Below are 17,083 nucleotides of genomic sequence, written 5' to 3' on the forward strand. Positions count from 1 at the left end.
GTCTGCTTCCCCAGGCCTGTGGGCAGGGATCGTAAGAGCTTTCCCCCGAGAAAGAAACGAAGATGAATGGGGCTATTATTAGCAAGGTCTTGCTCAGTGCGTGCTCACCGCCGGTACTAGGCCCTGGCAAAGAGTTTCGAATTGGGAAAGCCACCGTTACTCTGGTGGTTCCAATAACACTGTGGGAGCACCAAATAGGCTTCAGTCACATCTAAAAATCTGATCTATTGGGTTAGCCTGGCCTCTTGAGAATTCTCCACAGGGAACGACTGCGGGTCTCGCACAGGTATACGAAGTCGTACTCGCCAGCAAGTAAATGCCGAGTTCCCCTTTCTGTGGACACAGCAGCGAGGACTATTGGAAGTTTGCTGCCTCGCCGGATGGAGATTATCGTTTATGCTCAGTCCCCGATGACGAGAGAGAGCAGAGTGGCAGTCAATAGGCTCTGGTTGCACCGGGCTTGATGCATTGCCAACATACGGTATTGAAAAATGCTGTCTGAAGGAGGAGACGAAGGAGATCTACGCTACGCTACTATTGGGGACCCCTGTGCCCGGCGGTCAAGGGTCCGTTTTAGTGGTCGCCCGTGCGGCAGCCTCCTCCTCTGCCCGAGGTGCCTCACCTCCGCCCGTGGTGGGAAAGTATTAGCGTATGCACGAAGTACAGCAATAATACCCACAGCTATGCTGTGGTGGAAACTTTTTTTCAGCTCGAATCCGAACCCAATCCGGCGTTTTGGAGGGAACGTGGTCATGAAAATTGACGAGATCAAGCGCAGGGACTTTCGTCCGCCGTGGAAGCTTCGGTGAATCGAAGCTCGAAGGGCTAGGCTGGAACTAACGAGTCTGAGCGTTTGCTGCGCGGCTTTTTTCTTTGTGCTTCGCGCAAGAAGGGGAGGGAGCAAGAGTACACCAGATTGCTTCTAGATTGATGTTGTCCAACCCATCCTTAGAGGAGAGGCCTCAAGGGAACTTGTCCAAGCCACAGTCACCGGAGATTGCGGAATCAGCCCTCGCTGAGGTCAGCAGAATCAGGACGCCGACCTGAGGAGCAGTTGGAATGAAGGTGAAGCGCCACATTCGGCTGTTGGTGTCGAATACGACACCAGTCATGTAGGTACGGTACTTCGTACACGTCAATTGATCCTTTAAGGCCAGACTTGTCAATGTCAAATCCGATGGATGGTGGAGTCTCTCTCATACGCTCTCAGAAACTCAGAATACAACTTTGAAGTACGCAATCATCGAGAAGGGGGGAAAAGATCGACGCTCGTTGTAAATCTAGTAATAAATATTGTATTAATTAATGCACGTTCGTATAGTGCCAATACTCGACGATGACAAGAAAATCAGGGCAAATTTTGGGGGGGGGGGGGTTGCTTCAGAAGGAGGGTTAAAACATCCCGACATTATTGTTTTGCAACGCTTGAAGTTTAGGTTGATACTTTTGAGATTGATGTGCATCGAAAGACACAACGTGACGAAAGCTGTGGGTGTATGAAGTGGGAATGACATTGAATACGCCCTCACTAGACTCTAACTCGAACCTCTTGCAGCCCAATATCGGTACTATCCCTGCCCACCAGCCTGGCCTGTCCTGTCTAAGTCAGCCACCGCCATTCTGAATCGCGATGCGTTGTTCTCGACGCATCTCGCAATTTGTTCATAGTTCTTCGTAATACTTGAATGTACGCTGCATGTCCCATCTTCCCAAATCTTGAAAGGCACAACCGAGAAGTTTTGATTCCTGCAGCCGTCTTCCAGTTCTTGCATCTTACCACGGGCGGGGCGCGGCCGACTTCACCAGGCGGAGGCCAGGACACAACTAGCCAGCACATTCACACCACAACACACACCCTCCCTCTTCTCTTGGTGCTTACCAGTCTCCTCAGCTGGCTCGCCACACCCGGGGCCGATTCTGGAAATTGGTACTCAGCCTTATTTCGTCCCCTTTTTCTGTTCTCCCCCCTTCCCCACCCTGTTCTTGTCCTGTCCATGCTTGGCTGCTTGGCTCCATCCTGCGGAGTCCTGTCCACACCCTGGTCGTGTACGTACTCCTAGAACCCCCCCTTGTTTCTTTCGTTCCCTCCATCCCATTCATCCTCTCCGCAGCCGCTCTTCCGACTACTAAAACACTTGATACCCTGCAGATTTCCTCCTTCATAAGCTTGAACTCGTGTCTTTCTCCTCTTCTTTCTCCAAGACGAAGCTTTGTCTCCGAGAAGAACTGTACTTGGACTCCTAGACTTGCATCTACTGCCACAGAATCTTTTTGTATATATTCAATATATACCCCAATCTCCGACTCCTTCCCTCCCCATTCATACACACGTCTCCTCTCCACTCTCTCACCGTCTATTCCACTTCCTTGACGAAATCACATCTCCCCACCTCTTCCCGCTCCTCACAGGTTTTGCTACTTGTTGCAATAGTCCTTCTCCCGAATATCCATCTATGATTACCTCTGTCCTCTCCTCTTCTCCCCTATCCTCCCCTCTCGGTCGCCTAGTGCCCGAATTCTACGGCTCCGACCCTGGGTTCTAAACAAAAAAGACGAAAAAGAAAGAAAGCCATGGTCTTCTCCCGTTCCTCCCGTTTTCTGGACTGAAACAAGCTTTGGAAAAGGAGCGCACGCGAGAATAAGGGGACGTAAAACATCCACCCAAAAGAAACAAAACCTACGAGCAATCCGAAGACAAGAAAAAGAGGGGGATCCCGCTTTTAAAATTCCAGCCATTGCCACTGAATAGTAGTAAAATACTTTTCCTCTTTTTTCTGAAATCTTTTATTCCTCGACGATGCAGCGACAAAGGAGTAAGAGGGTGAAGTTCTCGTCGTCGGACGACGAGTACGATGGGTACATGACCTATCGACCTCTTTCCAATCTTCCCACACCGCCACCATCGTTGAGGTCCTCGGCAGCGCAGAGTCCCAAGAATCCGTTGGAAGACGGAGAGCGGTTAAAGCCCAGATATCTAGGTGAGTTTTACCATTTGGTTTTTTGTTTTATTTCCTATATTACCTCCAATTCCCGAATACCCAAGGTTTTACGAATATTCTGTCGACTAACCCGACGACACGTGAGCAGGGCCTGCCATCCACCTCGTCAACCTCATCCCAGCCGCCGCCTCTCTCGCAACACCCTCCGTCCCCCTCGTCCAAGCAATCCTCAGCCGCGCCAACCTCCCCCTCGAATCCATCGCCCTCGCCGTCTGCGTCCTCGACGCCCTCGACAACCGCTTCGCCCTCTCCTGGCGGCTCTCGTGCCCCCTAACCTCCGTTCCCACCTTCCCCTCCTCCTCTTCGAACAAGCGGCACACCCTCCCGAGCAGCCCGCGCGAGCAGCAACTCCACATCGACTCCGTCTACCCCGAACTCATCATCCTCGCCGCCCTCACCATCGCCGTTAAGTTCCTCGACGACCCGCACTCGTCGACGAGGTATTACTGCTCTGCGTGGGGCGGGGACATCTGGTCGTGTCGGCAGCTTAATGTTACGGAGAGGTGTATTATGGAGAATCTGAACTATCGCATCCTGCCGCTTTGCGAGGACGATTTGCTTACGGATGCCATGGTGGATATGCAGCTTGCTGTCAGGCAGGGGGGGTTCTATCGCGAGGAGAAGGATTTTCGGCCCGAGGCGAGTGCGTATCTGAGTCCGGCTGACGACTCGGGTGAAGATGACGCGGGGGATGAAGAGGAGGAGGAGCGTGAGGGCCTGTATGACGGCAGGCGTGGGAGGGCGGTAGTGGGGTTGGGTCTCAATCTGACGCCAGCTGAAACACCTCGGTCATAATTTGCTTGCTCGGTTTACGATGTGTTTTTTGGTATACCGCCCCGAGACCACTCGAAGAATCTCGAGTGGGTGGTCAATGTCTCGGAAGAGAGACATGCTTGCGGAGCATGGCCGAATCTGCCTTTTTATCTCTCTCATTCCTATTTGCATTCCTCGGCGAAATTTCTTTTCGATATCGGTTGGTTTTTGGCGTCGTTGTGCATGGATTTGCATATTTGTTGTTGCTTTTCGAAGCTATTTGCTGGGTTCAAACAGGCGAAAAGAATGACTGGAGATTTGTCGTTCACACTGATACCCCCGAAGAAACGAATCTTTTTTTTCTTTTTCCTTTTACATTCTGAAACCGGCGAAGATGGAGCATCTTTTTCTTGAACAAAGCGGCGGATTTCAGAGCGTCTGGTGGCATCTACGAAGATTTGTTTGCCCAATCTCGAGCTAGGCAAACAATTCCAACCGTGGATGATGATTCTAGAGGAGGGATCTGGCACGGCCAGTTCAGGTTCAATGGTACTTCCCCCACACGGTGTTTTGTGTGGCTCTAGAGTTCTGGACGGGGCTGTTGCCTTCCATCCTCCCTAGTTTCAGCCCTGAACTTTACTTTTTTTGTGGAATCTCGAAACATCAGATGCTCAGGTGGATAGAGGAGGGTTGGAGCTGTCGAGTGGCGTCTGGTCTTATCGTTAGGACTCGAACTCGATTGGATTCGAGGATAAGCTCGTCCCGATGGTTGCTGGGGGGAAACATTGGATGGCGCAGAGAATGTCTTTGTTCACTTCGGCGTTTTTTATTTGGTTTTTCTTTCGGAAGGAGCACATCGAGGCATGTTGGCATGTTGGATCATCAGCTGGTTGACCTGTTGACTCTGGCCCATTTCTTTTTGTTTGCATTTCATGGACCATAGGGGTTTACTTGGGCATTACTCATACTTTGGATATATCTGCACTGCGCTGCGCTGCATAGTCTTATAATTGTAATGCGTATTTCCCTCGAGATGAATTTCGTTGAAGATTTGGTTGATGAATTGATGAATCAAGGACTCGGTGCATGACGCCTTGAATTGTACAACGCGAGCTAACTCGCACGATCTGATGTCCGTGCTCCCCGGAATCGGATCTGGTCTCTTCGGGAACCAGCACTGGACTTTGTCGATCTCCTCCTCTGATTGAATTGATGCCTCAGAACTCTGACATCAATGTTCCGTTTTGCTTCATCCAACAAAGAACAGTGAATTGTGCTCAAGTTTATCCTGCACCGCCACCCCGCCACAGCCTAAATTCCTCTCCAATTCTCAATTGACCTCGAACATCCAGGCAGGCCGCCCAGCCTGGACCATCCAACAGCACAGCACAGATCAATTATCCCACGTCCGAATGCGTTCATTGTTTCTCTCGAGTCAAACTCTGCGCTCCACACTCCCGAGTCTCGCCGTGTTTGCCTGTTCCAGCTCGCCCCAGCTCTCGCCAGCTCAACCCCACCAAGTCCATTCTTTGCTGTCCACCAGCCTCCAGAGTCCACACTGAACAATGAACTCTCGAATTGGTTCGATTTGACCCTTGGTCGTCGCAAGGCAACAGCTCCAAGATTGGTCCCCTGGCAGCCTGGAATCAATCGACGCGCACAATTGGCTTCCGATTTGAGCCATTCCATTCCTCAATCCAGAAACATTATCCACCTCATCATTCTATCTCTCTCTAGCACTCATCCCCTTTTTATTCTTTTTCTCTCTTCCCTCATCTCCATTCTCAATTCACCTCGATCGTCCCCGTCAGCTAGGCAAGGGACGAAAAGACCAAAGGATCTCCTGACTGAATGAATAACCCTTCCTTCATCACACCCCGCGTAGAAATAACTACCAAGAGTATCCTTCCCATCCGCGAGATCTCCCAGCGCAAGATCCAAGGAAGAATATTAAAATAAAATCGCCCACCATGGACGTCACATCAGTCTCCTCCACCTCCAAACCCAACGCGCCCTACTCGCGCCGCGCCCCCAGCCCTCCCTTCATCCCCATCATGAGAGTCAACCCCATGGACACGAACCAGCAACCCCTCCGCATCGTGCCCACCTTCGACGGCCTCGACCCGGGCACGCTGACCGAGGAAGACCTGCACATCATCACCAACAACGACGCGCAGATCGCCGACGACCGCTCGGCGATGTGGACCTACGAGATGCGCCACCAGGCTCAGCGCATTCTCGATTACCTGTACCTGGGCCCGCGCACCGTCGTCAAGGACACCACGTGGCTGCGCGACACAGGCATTACCATGATCGTGCTCGTGCACGACAATGGTTTCGGGCATCTTTTGAAGGGCTTTGCTGATAAGTTCACCGCGGGGCTGGATATTGAGACGCTTTTGATTCCTGTGGCGGCGACGCATCATCTTACGGCTTCGTTTAACAATATCACGAGGGCCATTAATCAGAACTTGTTGTCCGTGTATCGTCAGCAGGCCGCTGGCGCTGGAAATGCCGCGGGGACCATGGCTATTGACAATGATGCGAAGAGGGGAAAGGTGCTGATTACGTGTCAGACGGGGAATGATCGCGCTACCGTCGTGGCGGCGGCGTATATCATGTCGGTGTTTGGCGTGGGCATGGTCGATGCTGTTAACTTCATCACGGCGCAGAGGTTTTGTTCGAATTTCGATGAGGAGGCGAAGAGGAGCTTGTGTGCGTGGGAGGCGATTCTGAGCGCCAGGCGGGACGTCCACCGCGCGAAGACTCCTGTGCCTGGTGAAGGTAGTGTCAGTGGAGGCGTCGAGCAGCTTGCAGTGCCGCCACAAGGTAATGGCAAGAAGAGGAGGATCGAAGATACGAGGGATGATGATGATATGGATATGGACGATGTTTCGGACGGTGGGAATATGGATTCGGATCGGTATTTGGGCCGGAGTGATTTTGCTCCTTTCGTGGACGTTAATCCATCGCAGTGAGGAGAGCATTGCTCACTCTCTTGTAAGGGGTATGATGAAACGATACAGTGTGCGAGTGCAGCTGTTTCCTCTCCCTTGTTTTATTGTTTCCTCCTTTTGTCTTTTTGCCTCTTCTGTTTCGCCTTCACTTACCCGATGGAAGCGCATATGACGATATGACAGACCGAAGACGGGCACTCCCTTGATGTCTACATGTTTCAGCGATTCGCTTTCTTTTTTGTTTCCCTACTGTTGTATTCGGTTTAGTATTCTGTATGATAGGGCCATGGCGTTGACGGGTAGATACCCTGAGGTTTTTGTTACTTGGAAGGATGTGTGCATAGATCATTGTTGATGCAAAGGGGAAGTGATAGCAACGAATATAACCCTTGCCTTAGAACATCTGGTAGGACCTCTGTCTGCAGTCATGCTGCCGGGCTATTATAGTATTGATGAGTTTTATGTGCAAGTAGATATGCGGACGTAGAAAAGATGCCGCGTCTCCCATCCAAGGGAGTTCAGCCCATCGAGACGTCGATTTCACCTCTTTCTCGCCCGCCGTTTCGAAACAACACCCACCATCCAGCACAAGGCGAGTCCAGGTCGACAAAGGCCATCTCATCTAGCAGGAAGGCAGACCTGAATCCGAAGTTCCCGCCCCTTCCTCACTTTGTCCCAGTTCACAATTCCTCCAAGATGACCAGCCTTTCCTTCCCTTTGGGAGCAGAGGTTGTGATGCCTCTCAAAGAGATCCTCCACTTCATCTTCATCTCTAGATCGAGCCTACCCAGGTCGATCCTTCCCTTCTCATCTAGACCTGGAGCACATAAATGTCCGCCGAAATGATCATCAAACCCAGTCTCGATTCTACCTTTTGTCAACATCATCATCATCCTCCCTTCTCGTCTTTTTTCCTTTTCCTTCCCCTCCAACCTTCATCTCCCTTTTGTCGACATCGTCAACTTTCCTAATCTCCTTCTTTCCCTTTTCCTTACATCCAACTCTCATCTGCCTTTTGTCTATCGACACTTTTGGCAACTTTCAATCACCCATCATGCCTCCACGATGCAGAGGTCTTCTTTCCCGCGCTGGGGGCAGAGGCAGGCCTAGAGGCAGACCTCGAGGCTCTAGGAATGTTAACAACCCCAATCCCAGGATTGAGAACTGTGGTAACTCTCCTGAGATCATCTATAATTCCATTGAAGTCTCAGAAGACGCCCCAAGGGCTGCTACCCCAATCCACGACGCTATCACAGCTCAGCCTCAAGAGAGTACCACACCTTGTCGTGACAGCATTACTGTTCAGCTCTCAGATGAGGAAGTTCCTAGCCCAGTTTGCGCTAAACCATCCTCTCGAATTGTAAGTATCCCCAAACATCCTTTTTCTCGCTGAGCCAGGTTCCAGATGACGACAAGGGAGGACCACTAGAGGAGGCATCGCGAGATTCTTCTTTGAGAACAAACCAAGGGTAGGCACCAGATAAAAACCCCTTCCCTGTTTCCCACCTCTCCCACAATAGTTTTTCTTTTTCTTCTCACACACACACCTCTTTCAGGAAGCACAGAGCTGACCATCATTTCAAGTCTCAAAGTGCCATCTTCTCATCCAGTTCTTGATTCTCAATCTTCGAGTCTATCAAACATGGCTCCAAATAAGGACGAGATTGAGGAACAGGAGCTCGATCTTTCTTCTCTTTCTCCGGTCCTCCCTGCCGTCGTCCTTTGGAAAACTTACTCGAGTGCCGCCAGCGAGAACGAACCCAATGCTAACCTCACCGATTCCCAGGCGAAGACCAAGAAAGGAAAGAACCCCGTTCGTACTAAGGTAGCCAGCAATGCCTCCAAGAAGATCAGTACCGCCCCTCGAGCTTCTGGTAACACTGATGCCGCTGTTGTCGCTGCTGCTGAGGCCGCAGAAGCTGCTGGCAATGTCCCCAATGTCCCCAATGTCGCTGCCCAGACCGTTGATATCTCGGGCGATGTCGAGAATGGTCCAGTCTGGTATCCCGATTTTGAACAATTCCAGCAGGAGCCCCAGACAGAGGGTTACAAGTTCCTAAGCAAGCGTGCCTCGACTCTATCTGGATGCAACCTTGGTCCTAATCCCCAAGCCTGGGAGGAAGGATGTTTTACAAAGGAAAGCTTCATCCAATTTGGCCCTCCTCAACCTACCCTTCGTACTCGACTCGACGTTCATGACGAGAAGGAGCAGCGGTGGTCGCTTGAGCATGCTATTCAGACTGAGATTGGTGCTGAAGCGGTTCGTGAGAAATTCGGTGATGGCGGCTTGCCCGAAGGTATGTTTTCTTCCCCATTACCTTTCGTTATAATTTATCTCTCTCTCTCTCTTTCTTGTCCCTTTCCAGCATGAAAAAATCAAACGAAATACTAATTGAGATACTTCTGCGGTTGTAGATGTTCGTTTTCAGATGCTTCTAGACGCCCCGCCCCCGGCGCTTCCACCTGCCATTGCTGCTCGCATGCACGCCTCTGGAGGAACTCATCATCCGCTTACCCCGGCCATTACTGTCCCCGGCAGTTCCCAGCACTTTAGTCCTCAGCCTATGATTCCCGCCGCTCAGGGTGCCGTTATGCCTGCTGGCTATGACCCGCGTAACATGACATCTGCCATTGGCCAAGGTGCCACTACTACAGGAGGACAGTATGCTTCTGCCCACTTCGATATTCCCAACCTCAATCCTGGCATGCCTATCACCTCTATGCCTAGTGGCCCGATCGCACAGACTCCCACGCAGCAGCATCCTCTTGGCAAAGTTGCCAACCAGGGACAGGCCAGCATCCTGCCTAGAACCCGACGATCGACTGCTCAGGATAATCAAGCCCCGAAGAAGAGCAGGAAGCAAAGGAAGAATGCCACCGCGAGCTCTAGCCGGCAAGGAACTGCGCCCCCTATCCCTCGAGCCATTGCCCCGCGCCCCGCCACGGCCGTAACCATCCACCAGGACAACCCGGACATTGGCCCGCTCACCTTCCAACACGCCGCCAGTGGGGCGCAGGGCGCTGCTGTCCGTGTGGCGGATCGAGCTCCGGCTCGTCCTCCCACTTTGGACAACATGTTTGTCCCGACGGACCTCCCTGGCAGGTTCAGGGCTCCTCCGGGTTCCGAGTCCGTCATCAGGTTTGATCCTGCCATGACGCTCGACCCGGAGGGCCCTTTGTTCTTCGACGAGGGGAACCCGGCGGCCGGCACGCAGCCGTACAGCAGCTTCTTCGAGGACGAGTATGCTGCCATCATGCGGGAGCAGGCGCTGACGGAGGCCACGATGTCCCGGCCTTGGGAGATGTTTCCTGCTCAGGAACTTCCTGAGTGGGACCCGTTTCTCATGGTTATGGACATTGAGGGTCCTTCCGAGGTTGCTGGCGCTGCTCCTAGTGGCCAAGCTTCTGCTCAGGACCAAGGTGTCCTGGGTACCAGCGGTCAAGTCACGACCACTGAGAGCACGACCCCCGCCCCTGCCCTTCCGGTCCCCAAGCTTCGAAAGAAGCCCCAGGCACAGGGCGTGGACTCCGCAGAGGTCATGATCAACATGCGAGCGAACCTTCAGGGCAATCAGGCCCCGTTCAGTGCCGAGCAGTTGGACCCCATGCCCTCTAGCATGGCAACTGAGGAGGACCGACTCCAGCCCGTGCAGCCCAAGTTGGACCCGACCGAGGAGAATGCTCACCAGATTCCCGAGAAGACCATCAAGGGCAAGAATATGGCCTGGGGAGGATGCACCGCAGTCACCGAGCATATGGATTTCTCCAATGATCCGGACTTGAAGGACCTTTCTATCTTTTATGAGGATTGGGATTGATTACGTCTTTTTCCTGTGCCTACCGAGCAACGAGGAGCACCGACGAGCATCATCAGCATCATGAGCATCATGAGCTTTTATTTTCTTTTTTTTTTTTCTTTCCTTTTTCTGTTGTCTTCGTACTCCCAAGGAAGGAAGGGGTGGTGGATATGCATTTCGAGGCATAGCGTGGCGTTTTTTGAGGCTACAGGAGAGGAGGTGTTGGGGTCTGAGGTTCTTGAAATAGGTTTCCATTTCTGCTTGTCCTATACCCTCTTGTTCTGTTACTCAGTTTACTAAAGATACCCCCCGAGAGGAGTTTTACTGGTCGTTAGGGAAATGAAAAGTTTACAATAATGTCGCGGTCTTTGGCATCCAGTGATAAATGTGTAGCTTAGCTGTGTAGAGTGTAGAGAAGTATTGATTCGTAATGTCAACTTGGACTTGAGTGCGCATCAACGGGACGGCTGTTTGCGTCCCTGAGACTCAAACAGAAGACATCACCCTACTCAAACAATCCCTTTGTATCTATGTAATGAAGAAGAGTGCATACGGTTCTGTTTCCAGGAGTGTGAATGGTGATGTGGCCTTGTGGTTTTCCCCTTTGTTTGAGGGTTCAAACTGAGTTTGTCACTTGATGCCAATGTTGGTGATGTGAATCCCTCAGGGTGTGCCTTCTCCAGTAGGTTTCTTCCTAATACATTTCCAAGGTATGTGAACATGTGAATTCCAGATTTTAATTTTGAGAGTTTGTTTGTCTTTGTGCGATTAATTTTCTCTCTTGAAATCTCCTTTTCTTTCCATCTACAGGTTCAGGTTGTCTACAGGTTGAGGTTGACTTGGCGACTTCCACGACTGACCTGTGTTTGCTACTCTTTGCTTCTTATATATATTCACTTTGCTTTCCCTTTCTTCATCTATACATAACAACCCCCATTACTTGGACAGCCAGCTATGGTGTGCCGCATTAGCTCTCTCCTGGCTTCTCTTTCTCATTTGCTCCTTCTGACTCTTCTCCGGCGGCTCCCCTACTTCACCTTCCTGCATTTGCCCTGGTCAAAATCGAGAGAACAATTTACAATCTATCAACGAACCCAGCCTTCTCGCCTCAATCTCCAGTTTGTTTCTTCTACATCTCCTGAATCTGCAATCCCTTTCTAACCTATCATGTCTCAGGACCTTCATCTTTCCTGCTTTCATCTACATCTACTTCCGAACCTATTTGGTCTAGATTGTTTCATACCACGAAGCTCTTTGGGTCACCATGGATTGGGACGGAGAGGACCTAATCCAGTTCTCCCCTGTTAGACAGGACGAGGACTGCGTCGGCCTGCCTCCTGCCGTTAATTGTGACTTTGGCGGGCGTCCTCGAGAAAGCCAGACTCAAGCTTCTGATGATGGCGCGGTAGGAGAGAACCTTTTTACTGGCTTGGCCTCGTCTATGGAATATCCACGTTACCTGCTCTCGAACCGTCCCGAACCACACTCCGATCACCTCTTTTCCAAGATGGGAAGTCGCGAGGCCATGATCGTTCAGTCGGACGATGTCTTTGCTCCTGCTAGTGAAAGCAAGACGGAGTATCTCGACTTTCCCCCCTCGCCAGATATCGAAGCTCTGGATTCCATGAATGCGGTGGTGGATAAAGACAGGGATGTCGCCGACATTGAAGACAATGGGGAGAAGTATCGGCTCGTGTCGGCGCCCGCCGTGCCGAAACGCGTCTCGGAGAGGAAGCGGACTGATGCTGCGATTTTCGAGGCGTGGCTTAGGACTAAGGAGAAGAGCCAGGCTTTTAAGAAGCAGCGCATTGAAGTACGTGAAAGAGTTGGAAGAGTGAAAAGCAAGATGACTACGGCCTCGCTCGTGAGGCAGAGTCAGAGTCGGCGAATTGTGGATTCGCCTCGCGAGTATCAGATTGAGTTGTTTGAGAGGGCCAAGGAGAAGAACACAATCATCGTCCTTGATACTGGTAATGACTTCACCTCATCATCTATCCCGTTTAACCTAATTACTCTATGCTAACCGCTGATATCGCTCAGGTTCCGGCAAAACCCTTATTGCCATTCTTCTCCTTCGACATGCCATTGAGCATGAACTAGAGCGTCGGGCCGCCGGATATGACCCCAAGATATCCTTCTTCCTTGTATGTGGCCCAGTCCTCTCTGTTGCTGCTACACGTAAAGCAGAAAAAAAGTGTTAATAGACTAACCGAATTGTCTGTAGGTTGACAAGGTCGCCCTCGTGGACCAGCAGTGGTCTGCGTTAGTTGCAAACCTCCCCTATGCAGTTGCCAGATTCTTCGGAAAGGAACTAGACAGCAACTGGAACCTGGACTTCTGGAGGAAGGCATTTGATGAAAACAAGGTTATTGTCTGCACGGCGGCGATTCTCCAAAAAGCCTTGTCACATTCCTTCATCAAAATGAAGCAGATCAACCTCCTCATCATTGATGAGGCCCATCATGCCAAGAAAAACCACCCCTACGCCCGAATCATCAAGGACTATTACCTAAAGGAGAAAGATATCCAAGACCGACCTCGAATTCTGGGGATGACTGCCTCTCCTGTGGACGGCAAAGCCGACATCCAGGCCGCCGCGGAGCAGCTTGAGGCGCTCCTGTGCAGCCAGATTGCCACCGTATCCACGGGCAAATTGAATGACGAGATGGGAATCAGAGTCCACGACGACGTCGTGCTCGAGTTCAAGAAGCTAGAGAAACGCTTCGACACTTCCCTCGTCAAGAGCATTGGGCCGCTTATCAAATACAATCCCATGTTCACCAAGCACGTTGAATTCTCCAAGGTATGCACCTACGAGTTGGGCCCGTGGTGCACAGATCGGTTCTGGAAACTGTGCTTTGCGGACGGCGAGATGCCGCAACTCATCGCCAAGGCAGAGGCGGTGGCCCAGCAGACGTTTGGCCAGATCCCTTTTCTCCCGGACGGCATGGACCCGGTTTCCGCAATCCACAAGCTCGGCGAAGTCATGCGCGAGCACTCACTGAGGTCTCTCGAGAGGGTGAGCAGGGACCTTTCTTCTAAGACGCTGCTTCTGCTTAGGAAGCTGGAGGAGTACTTTACGCGTCCGAGCGACCATAAGTGCATTATATTTGTCGAGAGACGGCGAACGGCGGTGATGCTGGTGGAGATTTGCCAGCAATTGAGCAACCAGTTCCCCTATCTGAAACCTGGATATTTGGTAAGTGGTCTCGGAAGGGGCAGAAGAAGCACCGGTTGACCCCGGAAGACGAAATTGCCCTATCATTGTCTAAATACTGACAAGTGGGTTGGACAGATCGGACACAGCAATGACATGGGTCTGGCCGGTATGAGCTACCGAGACGCCGTGCTAGCGATTCACAGGTTTAGAAAGAGTGAAATTAACTGCCTGTTTGCAAGCTCCATTGCTGAGGAGGGAATTGATATTCCCGACTGCGACATCATCATTCGTTTCGATGTGTGCCAATCAATGATCCAATACATTCAATCCAAGGGTCGGGCTCGGCATCACCAGTCAGTCTACATCAACATGGTCGAGGAAGGAAACCACACCCAGGCTACGAGACTAGCTCAGGCTTCTCACGACACCACTATCCTTCGTAAATTCTGTTCGAAGCTTCCCGAGAATCGTCGCCTCGATTCGAACCAGAGCCGCTTCATCGACTGGCAAGGAGATTTGGGCTTCAAGACATACATCATCAAAGAGACGGGGGCCACGCTCACCCTGAGCCAGAGTCTCAACGTCCTTGATGCCTTTACCGCCAGCTTCCAGGAACCAAGCGGTCCTCCCATTGTACCCCAGTACGCCATCACGAAGGTGGGTAAAATGTGGGTGGCGCAAGTGAACCTTCCGGAGCAGTTTCCTATACGGTCGATCCTGGGTGAAGAGCACAAGAGTAAGCAGGCGGCCAAGTGCTCAGCGGCCTTCACCATGTGCCTCGAGCTGATAAAGAAGCAATTCATCAATACTCATCTGCAGCCGACCATGAAGAAGAGGCTGCCCGCCATGAGAAACGCTCGACTCAAGCTGAGTGAGAACAAGCGCCAGCAATACAAGATGTTGCTCAAGCCGAGTCTCTGGTCCACAGACCTGGGACAGCCCGGGCGTCTTTACGGCCTCGCGCTGGTCTTGGAGAATCCGGGGGCAATCGGTCGGGCGAGTTGTCCATTAGTTCTCCTCTCTAGGATGAAACTGCCTGCCCTTCCTGATGTCCCGCTTTTCTTCGGGGCGGGAAAGAATTCTGTTGTCAAGCCGGTGCAGCTTGATGAGCCTATGACGATTGCCGGAGCCGAGGACGAAGAGCGATTGGAAGGTCTCAGGACGTTCACGCTTCGGATTTTTGATGATGTGTTCAGCAAGAGTTTCGACGCAACCGCCGCGGAGTTGCCGTATTTCCTCGCTCCGTGTTCTAAGCCCCACGCACATGAGTTCGCCGAGGTCCACAACCCCAAAGAAGCCATCGACTGGGCAGCAATCGATGTGGTCAAATCTAATGAGAGACTTGAGATCAGTGAAGGCGACGACCCGGTTGAGTTTTACCGGGACAGGTACGTTACAGACCCATACAGCGGATCACGAAAGCTCTACTCGATCGGTGTCCGCGAGGACCTTAAGCCTCTGGATCCTGTCCCCGAGGGAGTGCCCCCTCCGGCATTCAGGGGATGGAAAACGGTGGAGCATAACATCAAGGAGTACAGTATCAGCATCTGGTCGCGCACGAGGGCGCAGAGAACCTGGAAAGAGGACCAGCCCGTTGTCGAGGCCGAACTTGTCTCGCTCCGACGTAATCTACTTGACAACTTTGAAGATGACGACAATGAGCCGAAGACTTGTTTCGTGATCATGGAGCCGCTTCACGTCTCTGCGGTATGTAAATATTCTAGAGGCGTGTCTCCTCTATAATGTCACTAACATCTCGTTTTCCCACAGCTCCCTGTCCAGGCTGTGGCCATGGCCTTTACGTTCCCCGCTATTATTCACCGGATCGACTCGGTTCTCATCGCTCTGGAGGCAGCCGACAAGCTTGGGCTTAAGATTCGATCTGACTTGGCTCTTGAGGCGGTTACAAAGGATAGCGATAATACCAATGAGCATGGTGAACACCAAGTCAACTTCCAGGGAGGAATGGGTAGAAACTATGAACGAGCGGAGTTCCTCGGTGACGCCTTCCTCAAGATGGCCACGACAATCGTCATGTTTACGCAGCGTCCAGACAAGGACGAATTTGATTACCATGTCGAGCGTATGCTGTTGCTTTGCAACCAGAACCTGTTTAACACCGCGGTGGATATGGGTCTCCAGGAGTATGTTCGGTCCAAGTCGTTCAACCGTCGAACGTGGTATCCCGCCGGTTTGCGGCTTGCGAAGGGAAAGGCACCTCAGGAAGAGGCTGGCCACTCGTTGGCCGACAAGAGCCTTGCAGACGTGTGCGAGGCGTTCATCGGCGCTGCGTACTTATCCTACTCAAACGAGGAGGTCGACAAGGACTCGAGCAAGATGCCAGACTTTGACATGGCCGTCAAGGCAGTCACGGCCGTGGTCAAGAGCAAGAAGCACCAGATGCAGTCCTGGAGTGATTACTTTTCGGATTACAAGGTTCCAGACTGGCAGGCGATAGAGCCGTCAGCTTCGCAGGTGGAAGTAGCCAAGCTCGTTCAGCGAAATCTCGGCTACGAATTCAAGTATCCAGCTCTCCTCCGGAGCGCGTTCAAGCACCCATCGTACCCTTACGAGAAGATTCCCAACTACCAGCGGCTGGAGTTTCTAGGAGACGCGATCCTCGATATGGTCTGTGTGGATTTCCTCTTCAAGAAGTTCCCGGACGCCGACCCGCAGTGGCTCACGGAGCACAAGACGGCCATGGTATCCAACCAGTTCCTCGGGTGCCTCTGCGTCGAGCTGGGCCTGCACCGCCACATGCTCTCGATCCACGCGGCCCTTATGCAGAGCGTCAAGACGTACGCCGAGGACATCGAGCTCGCGCGCCAAGAGGCGATAGAGACGGCGCGGTCCGAGCGGGGAGGCAAGAAGGACAAGTACAAGCGCAGCTTCTGGGTTAACGTCCCGTCGGCCCCCAAGTGCCTCCCCGACATCGTCGAAGCCTACGTGGGCGCCATGTTTGTGGATTCCGGTTTTGACTACACGCGGGTCCGGCAGTTTTTCGAGCGACACATCCGCCCCTACTTTGAAGACATGTCTCTCTACGACTCGTTCGCCTACAGCCACCCCGTGACGATCATGGCGCACCGACTCGCACAGGAGTTCGGGTGCAAGGAGTGGCGCGTACTCGTCAAGGAGGACGCCCCCGAGGCGGAGGAGGCCGGAGTGGGATGTCTCACGGATACGGATGTGGTTGCCGGCGTGCTCATCCATGGCGTGGTGTTCGCCGCTGGCAGGGGTGAGAGCGGCAGATTTGCCAAGAAGGACGCGGCCAAGGTGGCGTTGGGCTACTTGGATGAGATTAAGCTGGAGGAATTTAAGGAGCGATTTAGGTGCGAGTGCACGGTGGAGGATGGGGCTGCGGTGTCGATGGAGCAGCATGGAACTGCGATTTAGTTGGCCCCTAGGCTGGGCTAG

At 52.3% G+C, this 17,083-nt stretch overlaps 3 protein-coding genes and 1 pseudogene across 3 annotated transcripts; all 4 read left to right on the plus strand.

Moving 5' to 3' along the window:
* Positions 1-2,797: 2,797 nt before the first annotated feature.
* On the plus strand, positions 2,798-3,794 carry SAPIO_CDS4023 (uncharacterized protein; the record flags this gene model as incomplete). The annotated part of the gene is made up of 2 exons (XM_016786680.1): positions 2,798-2,978; positions 3,088-3,794. The coding sequence occupies 2 exons, from the start codon at positions 2,798-2,800 to the stop codon at positions 3,792-3,794; spliced, it is 888 nt and encodes a 295-aa protein (XP_016643656.1).
* A 1,928-nt stretch (positions 3,795-5,722) lies between these two features.
* SAPIO_CDS4024 lies at positions 5,723-6,730 on the plus strand (annotated as a pseudogene; the record flags this gene model as incomplete).
* Positions 6,731-8,351: 1,621 nt separating this feature from the next.
* SAPIO_CDS4025 (uncharacterized protein) lies at positions 8,352-10,527 on the plus strand (the record flags this gene model as incomplete). Its single annotated transcript, XM_016786681.1, has 2 exons — positions 8,352-9,006; positions 9,125-10,527. 2 exons carry the CDS (start codon positions 8,352-8,354, stop codon positions 10,525-10,527), a joined length of 2,058 nt encoding a protein of 685 aa, XP_016643657.1.
* A 1,243-nt stretch (positions 10,528-11,770) lies between these two features.
* On the plus strand, positions 11,771-17,062 carry SAPIO_CDS4026 (Dicer-like protein 1; the record flags this gene model as incomplete). Its single annotated transcript, XM_016786682.1, has 6 exons — positions 11,771-12,319; positions 12,380-12,476; positions 12,547-12,650; positions 12,731-13,705; positions 13,802-15,373; positions 15,437-17,062. The coding sequence occupies 6 exons, from the start codon at positions 11,771-11,773 to the stop codon at positions 17,060-17,062; spliced, it is 4,923 nt and encodes a 1,640-aa protein (XP_016643658.1).
* Positions 17,063-17,083: the final 21 nt, after the last annotated feature.

This window comes from Scedosporium apiospermum (assembly GCF_000732125.1).
Source record: "Scedosporium apiospermum strain IHEM 14462 chromosome Unknown SEQ_SAPIO_0090, whole genome shotgun sequence".
Classification (NCBI taxonomy): domain Eukaryota; kingdom Fungi; phylum Ascomycota; class Sordariomycetes; order Microascales; family Microascaceae; genus Scedosporium; species Scedosporium apiospermum.